General features: G+C 36.4%; 1 protein-coding gene across 1 annotated transcript in view; it reads left to right on the top strand.

The window, feature by feature from the left end:
* Nucleotides 1-12189, top strand: part of LOC142351164 (uncharacterized) — a 264396-nt gene that overhangs the window by 231181 nt on the left and 21026 nt on the right. The window contains exons 24-28 of the mRNA XM_075403279.1: nucleotides 2605-2728; nucleotides 3146-3250; nucleotides 3798-3965; nucleotides 4483-4624; nucleotides 11098-11232. Coding sequence (XP_075259394.1) covers nucleotides 2605-2728; nucleotides 3146-3250; nucleotides 3798-3965; nucleotides 4483-4624; nucleotides 11098-11232 — 674 coding nt within the window. The remainder of the gene's footprint in view (nucleotides 1-2604; nucleotides 2729-3145; nucleotides 3251-3797; nucleotides 3966-4482; nucleotides 4625-11097; nucleotides 11233-12189) is intronic.

The raw sequence follows: 12189 nt of genomic DNA, 5'->3' as shown, positions 1-12189 counted from the left end.
TTCAGTGGATAAACTCTAATGAAAAGCAACCAATCTTTGTTGCAAACCGCGTTTGTGAAATTTTGGAGTATACCAGCGTTGACCAATGGAACCACGTCGCAACTAAGGATAATCCAGCTGACGCTGGCACGCGTGGAATGTCCGCTGAGGTTTTGCAACTAAGCAGTTGGGTCAATGGTCCACATTTCTTAATTAACACAAGGTTCCCTTTCGTGCCGAACAAAGACGTCATTAATAACATCAAACTTGGCGTCAACCAAGCAGTCATCATAGAAGACACTGTCTCTCTCGCTACATCTGTTAAAAAACAGACAACTCCCGTTCCGTCGTTATTCCCATTTGATAAGTTTAGTTCTTATCAAAAGTACTTGCGCTTTGCCGCGTACGTTCTCCGGCTTTTGCCGAAACATGCCGGCTACCGTAACCCCGATGGTAGCATTACCGACCCTACTGAGCTTGACGAAGCCGAGCGTCATCTACAGTATTTGGTGCAAGGAGAGTCTTTTGAAGCCGAAAGAAAAGATCTCATTGACAATAAATTCGTTAAACGGAGTAGCCGAATTGCTCCACATTCACCGTTTATTAGTCCAAATGGGCTAATCCGTTCCTCGGGCCGCATCAAGCGGTTAATTGAAGTTGGGTTCAACGTAAAGCACCCAATCATCTTAGATGCCCGTCATCCATTTGTAAAACTGTTCCTTGAACACACGCACGTAAAGCATTACCATCAGGGCGTTGAATACCTAAGATCAATTGTGCAGGAACACTACACAGTACTGAAACTAAGATCATCCTTGCGTTCCATCAAAGCACACTGCCTAAGATGCCGAGAATTCCAAGCTGTAACTATGCAACCAATCATGTCTGACTTACCTAAGGAGAGACTTGCTTACCAGTCTCCTCCCTTCACGAACACTGGCGTTGACTACTTTGGGCCATTCTATGTTACTGTCCGCCGTACTACTGAGAAAAGGTGGGGCTTCCTCTTCACCTGTCTCACTACTCGCGCTGTCCATGTCGAGATAGTTACATCCATGGACACCAGTTCTTGTGTTATGGGAGTTGAGCGGTTTGTGTCACGTAGAGGTACACCTGCCATGATTTGGTCGGACAATGGCACTAACTTTATTGGAGCGGAGAAAGAACTCCGAGAAAGTATTGAAAAGTGGAACGTTGTCAACATTGCAGCTGAGCTCGCTCACAAAGGTATTAAGTGGAGGTTCAATCCACCCAGCGCACCACATCAAGGTGGTATCTGGGAGAGGTTGGTACGCAGCTTCAAGCGCGTGTTGTATACTATTCTTGGCACGTGTCGCCTCACGGATGAGGTACTGCATACTACCTTTTGTCTCGTGGAGAATGCTCTCAATTCGCGTCCTTTAACACCCGTAAGCGCCGATCCGTGCGATTTGAACGCTTTAACGCCCAACCACTTTCTTTTAGGAGAATACTCTACCGGTATTCCGTCTGTTGTCGGCAATAATGAGCTTGACCACCGTAAACGCAACGCCCGTGCGCAGTCGTACGCTAATGCGATCTGGTCCCGTTGGATCAGAGAGTACGTACCGACACTGAACCGACGCTCTAAGTGGCAGACGCCTGCCGAGCAACACCTTAAGACCGGTGACTTGGTTTGGATAGTTGAAGAAACCAACCCTAGGGGTTACTACCCAACCGCTCGGATTGTGGAACTCCGTTACGGCTCCGATAGCGTCGCGCGCTCCGCCGTTTTACGTACGTCGACTGGTTCACTTGTCCGCCCGCTTGTAAAACTTGTACCAGTTTTCCCAACATCTTCTTCCGGGCCGGAGGATGTTACGAAGTGAATAAAACAACGAATTTTAGCCAATCAGATTCGAGTATTTCTAAACTTTAAAATAAGATTTAAATACGTTCTAATATACGTAGAAAGTTCCGAAAAAGTTCAATTAACCTAATTTTAAGTAAATATAACCACGATATGTACCGATTGAGGTGGTTTTCGGCTTAATATTTTTAGGTTTTCTAGACAATTGCCGATTGAATACGAACTGATTTTGACGTCAATGACATCAGACAAAAAACCTGTTAAATGAACAACAAAAAATCTTGCCGTCTAAGTTTTCACTTGTGGCTTTGTACATTACTAATGTAAAAACGTTGTTGCTATAAAGGAGCTTACACGAATCAATTCAAAATATCGAACTTCTGTTTTATCAGAGTTTACACTGCCCTTGAAGTACTAGAAGTCAAGTTTTCTAAAAGTCAAACTCCAAACTTTTGCAACCGAAAAAGAAGAGAAAAGAGGACTCGAAATCTTGCATCTATAAAACTTTTATAGTCATTAAGTACGATTTTAGCATGCTAATTAGCATGCATAAACACTATTTTAATTGCATCCAGATGCTGGCGCATCTTAAAGCGTTTTGTTACCTTAGCAAATTCACCAAAAAAAATCTTTGGCAAAAATTTTGCAAAAATCTTCGGGCAAAAACTTTTGCTTCAATTTTTGAGACTAGAGATAATCAATTTTGAGACCTCGCAGTACAATCCTTTTTTGAATTCTACTTCCTGCAAAGGCTAGAGATAATCAAAGACTCTTAATTAACGGGACATGTTTTGCAGGCACGGAATAAACCTTCACCTGGCCCAGAGATATTCACTCGGATTCACAATTACCACGAGGGAAAGATCTTGAATGAGCCGGCGAACGCCACATCTGGAATAGTGAAGCGTTTCCTCATAGAACGTTAGTGGGAACCTCCCAATGTTACTTGAGTTTGTTGCGACGCTCTCTCAACTTCTTTAGTTGGCCTTTGAGTAACTGTATTTCGATAAAATACTCTATTTCATTTTATTAACAAAAAATAAGTGTATGTGGTTCAATACCTTATGTATATAGCTGATATGGCCGTCCACAACTGCTGTTAGCCTATAATGATCACAATTAAAATGTAAATGACATAGGGCCTAGCAAAAAGCTCAACTTAGAAAAGAACGTCTACGGTCGTTATAAGGTATTAAAAGACCATGCTCGACATAAATTGCGTATGAAAAAATATGGCTTGAATTAAAATTTTGTCCTCAAATTTGGCTCGGAGGAAAAACTACAATACGATTAACATGTAGATGTGTCATTATGCGTTTAAAAACAATGTTTTTGCAGTGTACCTTGATGACGACATGACTGACCACTTCACTCTCAATGTGGAGTCCAAAATGTACTCAGGAGCTCCTGTAGATCCCGACGATGGAGGAGCCGCATTCACAGGTGAGTCAGAGAACTTCTTGAAAACTTGTAATTTTTTTAAAAATAAATCACGGCTTTCATTGATCATTTATTGGCAGGAATCATAATACCTATCAACTTCAGGCCAATTCTAGACACAAATATGCATGGTATCAGAAAAGGAAAGAAATGATCTGTTCGCCGGAAAATATTGCTCAAGATTTATAATAATGTATTTCTCCTTTTAGATTCCATTCAAACATTATTGATAAGATTATCTCGGGGCAAAAATTTCAACCTTAAGATAAAATGGCAAATGAAAAAAAGCATTAAATATTTTTTTTCATTTGCCATTTCATCTTAAATTTGAAATGTTTGCCCCGATATAATCTTATGCTTAATGTCTGAATGGAATCTAAAGGGAGACATAATTTATTAGAAATCTTGCACAATATTGTCCTAGCAATTCGAAAGCCTAGCAAATACCTAGCATGGGTTTTGTCTCTAACTAACCTAGAATTTGCGCTTATTTTTCACTTCCATTGATAACTTCTTGTTTACTGGTTTAATTGTATACTTGTTTACTCAGTGATTGGACTGCATTTGTGGGAATTGGGGAGTGACATTTACGGGGCATTTGATCTGAACAACACTATGGAGATCACATTCCAATCCTACCTGTACGACGATGCTCCCCCAATAATGGGGTTCCAGGATAATGGGGGCAAACTGGATCTGGGAGTGTTCACCCACATTCGTAAGTCAATTTCGATCGTTTTTGATGCGACCAATTTTGCCGTTTGTGAAAACAAAAGTGGAAGGAAAATATTTGAAAGTTACTTAATTTCAACAATAATGAAATACTGACGTTTAGATCATTCTCGGTAGAAATTGGCGATTTTGAACACGTTTGAAGAACTGTCAACCCCCTCCCCCCCCCCCCCCCCCCACCCGCAAACACACTTCGACAAATGAGTTAAAAAACATAAAAAATGAGCAGTATTTGAGTTGAAACCTCGACTCGAAAACCAATTATTGTGTTGAAAACTGCATGTTTATTTTTCTCAAGGGACCAAATAGTTTTTAAAAATTTTTGAATCCGAGAATTCACCGTTGAAACATGCGGGCCCTTTGCGCTGAAATTATTTATATTCACGGCGCATTTCACCAAAAATCTCACATTAGTTACCTGCAAAACCTCAGATGCGAGCATGACTAATCGTTATGCTTGCAGCAGAAATGCTTTAAGTTTCCGAGTTTTTGTTCAATTTCAGCGAATGACAGAGAGTCAGTGAAATCGATCGACCAAGTGGTTAGAGAGGCAAAGTCAAATGCTGTTCTGATAGCAGTAGACATTGAACTACAAGACGAGAGGTTCATTATTGAGGGAACCAACACAGTTCAACTTTCATTCACGTAAGATAAATTTTTGATCGAAAAAATATATTTAGTACAGTTTAACCACCCGGGTTGACCAAACTTACTTACCATAAAACTAACCATATATGGTAACTTACTTACCATAAAACGGACCATATATGGTAACTTACCTACCATAAAACGGAGCTACTAGGTCAAATCATTGCAGTCCGCGTTGCGATGCGTTATGTATTCTAAACGCAGGGGCGAGAGTGTTTCACATTTGATTCTGCTCACGTTTTTAACTTTAGCGTCTTTGAGTATGTATTACAATATAACAGAAAAGAGAATATTGCTTGTATGTATTATGAAACAAAACAAGGAGGCTCGGTAATGTGCGTTCGCACATAAAGTTCCGACCCGCTCATCCACATTTTTGGCATAAATGTCTACCAAATGAGGAACTGTTTTTTTCAGGAAATCTGTCTGAACAAAAAAGTTCGCTTGCAACGCAAATAACTGATTGTATTAAAAAATGTCACGGACCATATATGGTAACTTACCTACCATAAAACGGAGCTACTAGGTCAAATCATTGCAGTCCGCGTTGCGATGCGTTATGTATTCTAAACGCAGGGGCGAGAGTGTTTCACATTTGATTCTGCTCACGTTTTTAACTTTAGCGTCTTTGAGTATGTATTACAATATAACAGAAAACAGAATATTGCTTGTATGTATTATGAAACAAAACAAGGAGGCTCGGTAATGTGCGTTCGCACATAAAGTTCCGACCCGCTCATCCACATTTTTGGCATAAATGTCTACCAAATGAGGAACTGTTTTTTTCAGGAAATCTGTCTGAACAAAAAAGTTCGCCTGCAACGCAAATAACTGATTGTTTTAAAAAATGTCACATTAGATTGATGATATCAACCATTACTAAGAAAACAAGTCAAGACGAACACAAAATCAAACAACAATAACAACATTAATTACATCCAAAACTTTGTGTCCAATTTTTTTTACAAAGAAAAGCTTAATAACAGAGTAAAAATAGCGTCAGATAAAACTGAAGGTTAACCAAAACAACTTGTACTCACTAAAGAGGATATGGGACCACTCCACAATAAGGCTCGGTAACAATTAGACAAAAAGAATAAATAAACAGCAATAAAATTTGGCTTTTATTTTTAAAAACAATTAATTTCTGAGTAATGAAAACCATTAGATAGCAATTGAAAACATCCAAGATGTTTATGATAACACACAATTTTATAGGAGGGCAGTAAAACCTGTTATTAACCAATTTTTTATGTGGTTACAAAAAGAACAACTAATGGAGACAACAAACAAAAATTCAATTAAATTTTGCGAGAAAATGCTGTCGAAGCCGTAAAGTTAGATTTCCCCCCCAAAATTTGTTCAATTGAACCTTCCCTGAACGCCAATAACGTGGTATGCAACCCCTCATTGACTCATTAATGAGAATCTGAAACAAGTAAACAAAAAAACGAGAAACAACAGAATTAAATATTACTTTTTTGTTTTTCGAAAACAATTACTTTTAATATTGAAAGCCATCAGCTACAAAAAGAAAGATTTAAATAGGTCTGTTTGTTCTTCCCAAGGACGCGCTTGAGACCTGCATTTATTCAGCGTACGTCCTACATCTACAAAAAGAACGTCAGTTATAGACAAAAATCAAAATTTTGTTTTAATTTTTTCCGAAAAACACGTGTCGAAGCGAGTAAATTCATAGCAATTTCTTATATCAAGAAACATTAAATTTTCTACACTTAGATCTTCCTCCGAGGACATTAAGGTTATTATATGTGACATGAAATTAACGAAACTAGTTGATAAATTGACAATAAAGAGCCAAAATGGAAAATTAAAAAGTCTTTTTTTCATTTTTAGAAAACAATTGTTTTCAAAGTCATGAAAACCATCAGCTATCTACTCAAATCAGAATTTCAGCTTTTAATTGTTGCACCGTAAAAAAATCAAGCCGACCTGTCATTATCCAGTAATTTTCATACGACTTAAAAGTCAAAGTAAAATCTACAGTTAAAGACAAAAATGGAAAATTCAAATAAATTCTTCGATAAAGGGGTGTCGAAGCCATTAAAACCATAATCTATGACTTTGGTATGTGCAATTGTGTACTTTCTTGAACGCCAATTTTGTAATATGTGAACTGTCAATGATGTGATAATGTGACAAAACAAATAAAAACTTGAAAAGGGGCCAATGCCTTAAAATCGAAAACAAATTGTGAAGTCTCGTAGTATCAACGCCAGAAAACCATAACTTAACGCGTAAAAACCGCAAAACATATTAAGTTTTAATTCAGTAGAACGAAAAAGCTGAAAAAGCAGTCTTTCTTTGGTGACAGTAAGGTAAATGTTGACTAAATTAAAAGAAAAAGAGTGGGACGGTTCAATAAGCCCTTGTTTCTTTAAAAATCAAACACCTTTAAAAGTCAAAACGACCATAATCTTTCATGTAAAAAGACTAAAAACATTAATCGGGAAATGCTTAGGAAGTCAACTGTCGCTATCAAAGGTTAGCTTTGATTTGAATTGTTCTGTTCTTTATTTGAAATAAAAAAGATCGAAGTTAAAAAAAATAGACCGACCTATTACAATTTGAATTATATTTGGATTGCAACAGTCCAAGAATGGACCAAAACCTGCCTTGTTAGTGCTGTTCTTTCATTAAGAACACTCAATTGTTTCGAATGTGTTAGATCTAGATAATTTGTTAGTTAAAAGATCAGAAATAAATGCTGTTTTTGATAATCCTAGAGTAAAGTTAGCAAAACGGAAAAATTTTAATTCCAGGCTACTCTCATTAGAGGTGAAAATAGGATCAGTTTCCTTTTGTAGTTTAAAAGGATTGTGTTAGTTTTTTTGGGTGTGAACTTCCGGCAAATTTAGTGTAAGTGGACTAAAGAAGCTTATTTCGGGCAATTTTGTATGAAAAAGGCTGAATTTTGAAATATTTTTTAGCCAATAAAAATAAATCAAAATAGTCAACAAGACTTTTTGTCTCTAAAAATAATTTCAAAAGTGATATTGTCAACAATTTTTACTTATTTTTGCAAAATTGACAAACTTTTAGGCAAAAATTCCGGAAAATTTGAATACAAATAATGCAAATCGGTCTAATATTCAAAAAAATTGAAACCACGATAATCGAAAGACTTTCGAATGTGTTAGATCTAGATAATTTGTTAGTTAAAAGATCAGAAATAAATGCTGTTTTTTGATAATCCTAGAGTAAAGTTAGCAAAACGGAAAAATTTTAATTCCAGGCTACTCTCATTAGAGGTGAAAATAGGATCAGTTTCCTTTTGTAGTTTAAAAGGATTGTGTTAGTTTTTTTTGGGTGTGAACTTCCGGCAAATTTAGTGTAAGTGGACTAAAGAAGCTTATTTCGGGCAATTTTTTATGAAAAAGGCTGAATTTTGAAATATTTTTTAGCCAATAAAAATAAATCAAAATAGTCAACAAGACTTTTTGTCTCTAAAAATAATTTCAAAAGTGATATTGTCAACAATTTTTACTTATTTTTGCAAAATTGACAAACTTTTAGGCAAAAATTCCGGAAAATTTGAATACAAATAATGCAAATCGGTCTAATATTCAAAAAAATTGAAACCACGATAATCGAAAGACTCAGATAAAATCAATCGGCAAGCCTCTGCTATACTGAAAATTAAACCCAACAACAGTGTTGTTATAAATATTAACAAATTTTAGCAAAATTGATGAAAAATTGGTCAAAAATGCGGAAATTGTGAATGAAAACATTGGATTTCCGTCTACTATTCACAAAATTTGAAGTCTCGATAACTCTCTGTAATAAACGAAATTCAAAAAAATCTTTTCAATTCCATATTCTACGCTGGACGGGCTTTTTAATGATACCACTCACAACTCTCTACGATGAATACATCGATCGCTGAAAATTGACTGAACAAAAAAAACCCAGTTGAATATATATTGTTCCTCCCCCCCTCAAGAGGGGTCGGAACAAAAAGGAAGCAATAATGGGGTTAAAGCAATTACAATGTAATTTTGAATTAAACTCCGATATATTTTCAGGAGAAATTACCCAAAGACATTTCCCTCATTGCCATTAAAATGCCATTTTACCCAATGTCAACTTTAGTTTACTTTATTGCTAAAAGTACCAGAACGACTACTTAGCCAACTACATAATCAAATGGCACGTGGGACTTGAAAAACGGCTTTTTCGTTATCATAATTAACATACCAAAAAAAATTATAATGAAGAACGCCAAAGTTGGTAAAAAAAAGTTTTACAAAATCAAAATTTAAGCAAAAATAACAATCGTACGTCTTCTGAACTCTAAAATACTTTATGATAAAATTTGTGCGCACAAAGTATGATGGGCCAACTACGCAAATTTTATGAGATAAAACGAGTTGCAACGTCTCGGGATATTCAATATTATCATTTTGGAAATTTAACTTTCAAGTGAAAAATACAAAGGAAGTAAACACTCTCTCAACTCATTAGTCTAAGAAATCCATTTCCTATTACAGTTTGATGTGCTTTGATCCGTTAGAAACCTACGTATGTTGGTATGTTTTTGACCACTTGAACTTCCAACAAATAAAGCAAGAATCGAATGGACAAAAAACGAAATGAAAACTTTTAACGGGGACAAAAAAAAAGTTACACTGACCTTTTATGATATCAAAAAATCAAAGAAGTACGTTTATTTGTCTTCTAATTTGACTTCTAGAAAACATATTGAAACATAAATGTTTTATTTCGCCTTTGTTAACATTGAATTTGAGAATACGGAAAACAACAGAACTTAAGGCTTTTAAAACTTGGATTCGATGGTACTCAAAGCAATTTTGTGCAAATATGGTTTATATCTTTCTTTTAAACTGGAGATCAGTTGGCACTCGGACAAAAACATCAGTTAGAAATCAGCTCAACTATTCTTAAAGTGGTTCCTTCTTCGGCTCCTTTTGAAATTTTAGATAAGTTACAGATACCGCCCGCTAAGCAATTGAAATTTAGGTTTAAGAAGAAAGCAGTTTTAAGATCTTCCCGGGCCTGGCATGTTTTTAGCGAATTGGTTCCAAACTTGAAATAGTCTTCCAATTTACAAGTCATGACGAAAAGTGAGTCAATGTTTTTATGAGTCAAACAATTCAAGAGTCAATATTTTAACCCTCTGAGTACTTTAACAACATAAATGTTTCATTGACAGAACAACTCTAATCAATCAAAAAGAACCACATCGGGTTGAAAACTTGTCAAAACGCTCAAAATATTTGAGCCATTTTTCAATTTTCAATAAAGGGCTTCTATTTTTGGCCATTTGAATGCAAATCTTGAGCCTTTTTCTCATTGTTTGGAAAAGTTCCAAGAGATGTTATAATAGAACGCAAGATTATGAATTTCTGCAGAGAATTCTGAAAAAATTGAAAACTATAAGCCGCTCGTACATTTTTTGTAGAATCTTGCAATATTACTTGACGATTATCGCAATATTTTCTTCTTTCTTAACCAAAATTGATTTGAAACACAATTCCCAACAAAAATGGGAATCATTAAATGATTCAAGTCAATTATTTGGTTCGAATATGCTTGCGGACAATGTATTTTTTTAAGAGAACCAATATTTTGTTTTCAAAACGTGGTTTCAATAATTAGGGAGATCGTACTAGGATGAAAAAGGTTGCAGTGAAACGGAAATCTGTATAGCTTTCCTAATAGACATGCAAGTTGTTGATTTTCTTGATATGCTTTAGCAAGACCTTACTTTGCCTAGTTTTCACAAATAAACTGGAGTTTTTTAATAGCTCTTGTTAAATTTTGTGAATTTAACAAATGTAAGATATTTAGCCAATATTTTACAGTTTTGTACACGTGTTTGACACCTTCTTACCCGGGATATTGGCAGTTATCAAAATCGGTGAGCGCAAAGTAAACCGAAGCAAAAGTAAGCCGAAGCAAAAGTAAGCCGACATAAAAGCAAGCAGAAATTTATGTAATAGTTAAGTAATCTATCAGAAATACTACTTCGTTAACCAGAGCAATCAACACTGTGCATAGTATTATAGTGTTTAATCTATTCCAATACACCAAGGAAACAAAAATACGTCAATTTTTTGACATTTATTGGGTACGGGCTTCAGAGGACCGCTGTCCATGGCCATGCCTCTCATCCGATGTGGTCTGTAATCCGGAAATCGCGGGCCCGTTATCGCGAGCGCGCCCACCGGTCCGCAAGAGCCAACTTAAAATTCGGGTATTCCAAAATTTTTCGGCTTACTTGACCTCATTTTCAAAATTCGGCCTGCTCGCCTATCGACTTGCTTGACCGCCACCATCAAAATCTTATCGATAAATTTTAAAATTCGGTTCGTTGGTATCTTATTTACGGAAAGAGTTCTATCTTCAATTTTCAGTAATTAATTCAACTTGATTGGCAGGATGTGCCAGCACCTGGAATTTTTTGAAGAGCAGATTGATTTCAGGGTTGAGGCAATCGAGCATCAGCTGATATCGACTCAATTCACAACATTTAATCCACTCTTTGTGCCGAATAGGAAGCCAATTGTCTGGATGAACCTGACAAGCTACTTTCTGGTGCCCAGGGAGGCGTTGCCCGGGTTAGTTTTCAATTTCCTGACCTCTTAGTTAACTGCAGTATAGTCATAATTGCTCAGTTCAGTTACTGATGCAAGCTACAAATGTATACAACAATACAAAAAAAAGATAACAACTTTGATTGCAAAGTAAAACGGGAGACATCAAGGCTCAGATTTGAACCTCAACTTAGGAAAAAGCTCAAAAATTCTTGTAGGCTCAAAAATTCCTGGGGGGGGGGGGGAGGAGGAGGAGGTGAGTCCTCTATTGACTGAAATCTCATGGATCGAGGAAAGTTTTTTTATATGCCAAATGTTGGTCGAGCATGCTTTTTTTGTAGGTTAAGGGTAGAGATTACGATCACGGTACAATTAGCAGTCAGTAATTTTTTAAAATAAATAAAGACAAGTACAAAAAGCACCGCTAAAGCAGCTGTACAACAACAACGACTACTCATACAGTTGGAACCATGTCAAAAAATCTTTGGATCTCTTCTGCTATACCCCCCCCCCCCCCACGTAAATTAGGCGCCCCGATTTCTATATGCTCGGATCGGGTTTAAAGTCTTTGCCAGTACTTCTCCAGCGAAAATTGAGCTGAGTCTTGTCATGGGCTAATTTGGCCTAACGTAGTTTTTCCCCGCTGAAATGTGCAAGGTTTTCCACCAATAATTAACTGCAACCATTCATACTTTTTCCCGAGTATTGCTAAGCCGATTATTGTGCCATACTGACGATTGCTGAGCGCCAAATGACGAGCTGCAGATGATCGAAAATTGAAGAACGTCAATCTGATCAAATGTAATTTCATTTGGTCGGTCTGACCAGAGGTCAAATCCATCTGGTACATTCAGTAGAATAGCAATTAGTAGAATAGCAATTAGTAGAATAGCGATTTATATAGACAAGGGAAGGTGCGAAAATACAGCTGAAATAGACTTTCTAACTTGTCTTTTTCGAAATGCTATTAACAAAAGTTTT

This window comes from Convolutriloba macropyga, chromosome 12, assembly GCF_964194025.1.
Source record: "Convolutriloba macropyga chromosome 12, txConMacr16.3, whole genome shotgun sequence".
Classification (NCBI taxonomy): Eukaryota; Metazoa; Xenacoelomorpha; order Acoela; family Convolutidae; genus Convolutriloba; species Convolutriloba macropyga.
Note: the sequence above shows the minus strand (reverse complement) of the source record. Positions and strands in the feature narration are given on the sequence as shown.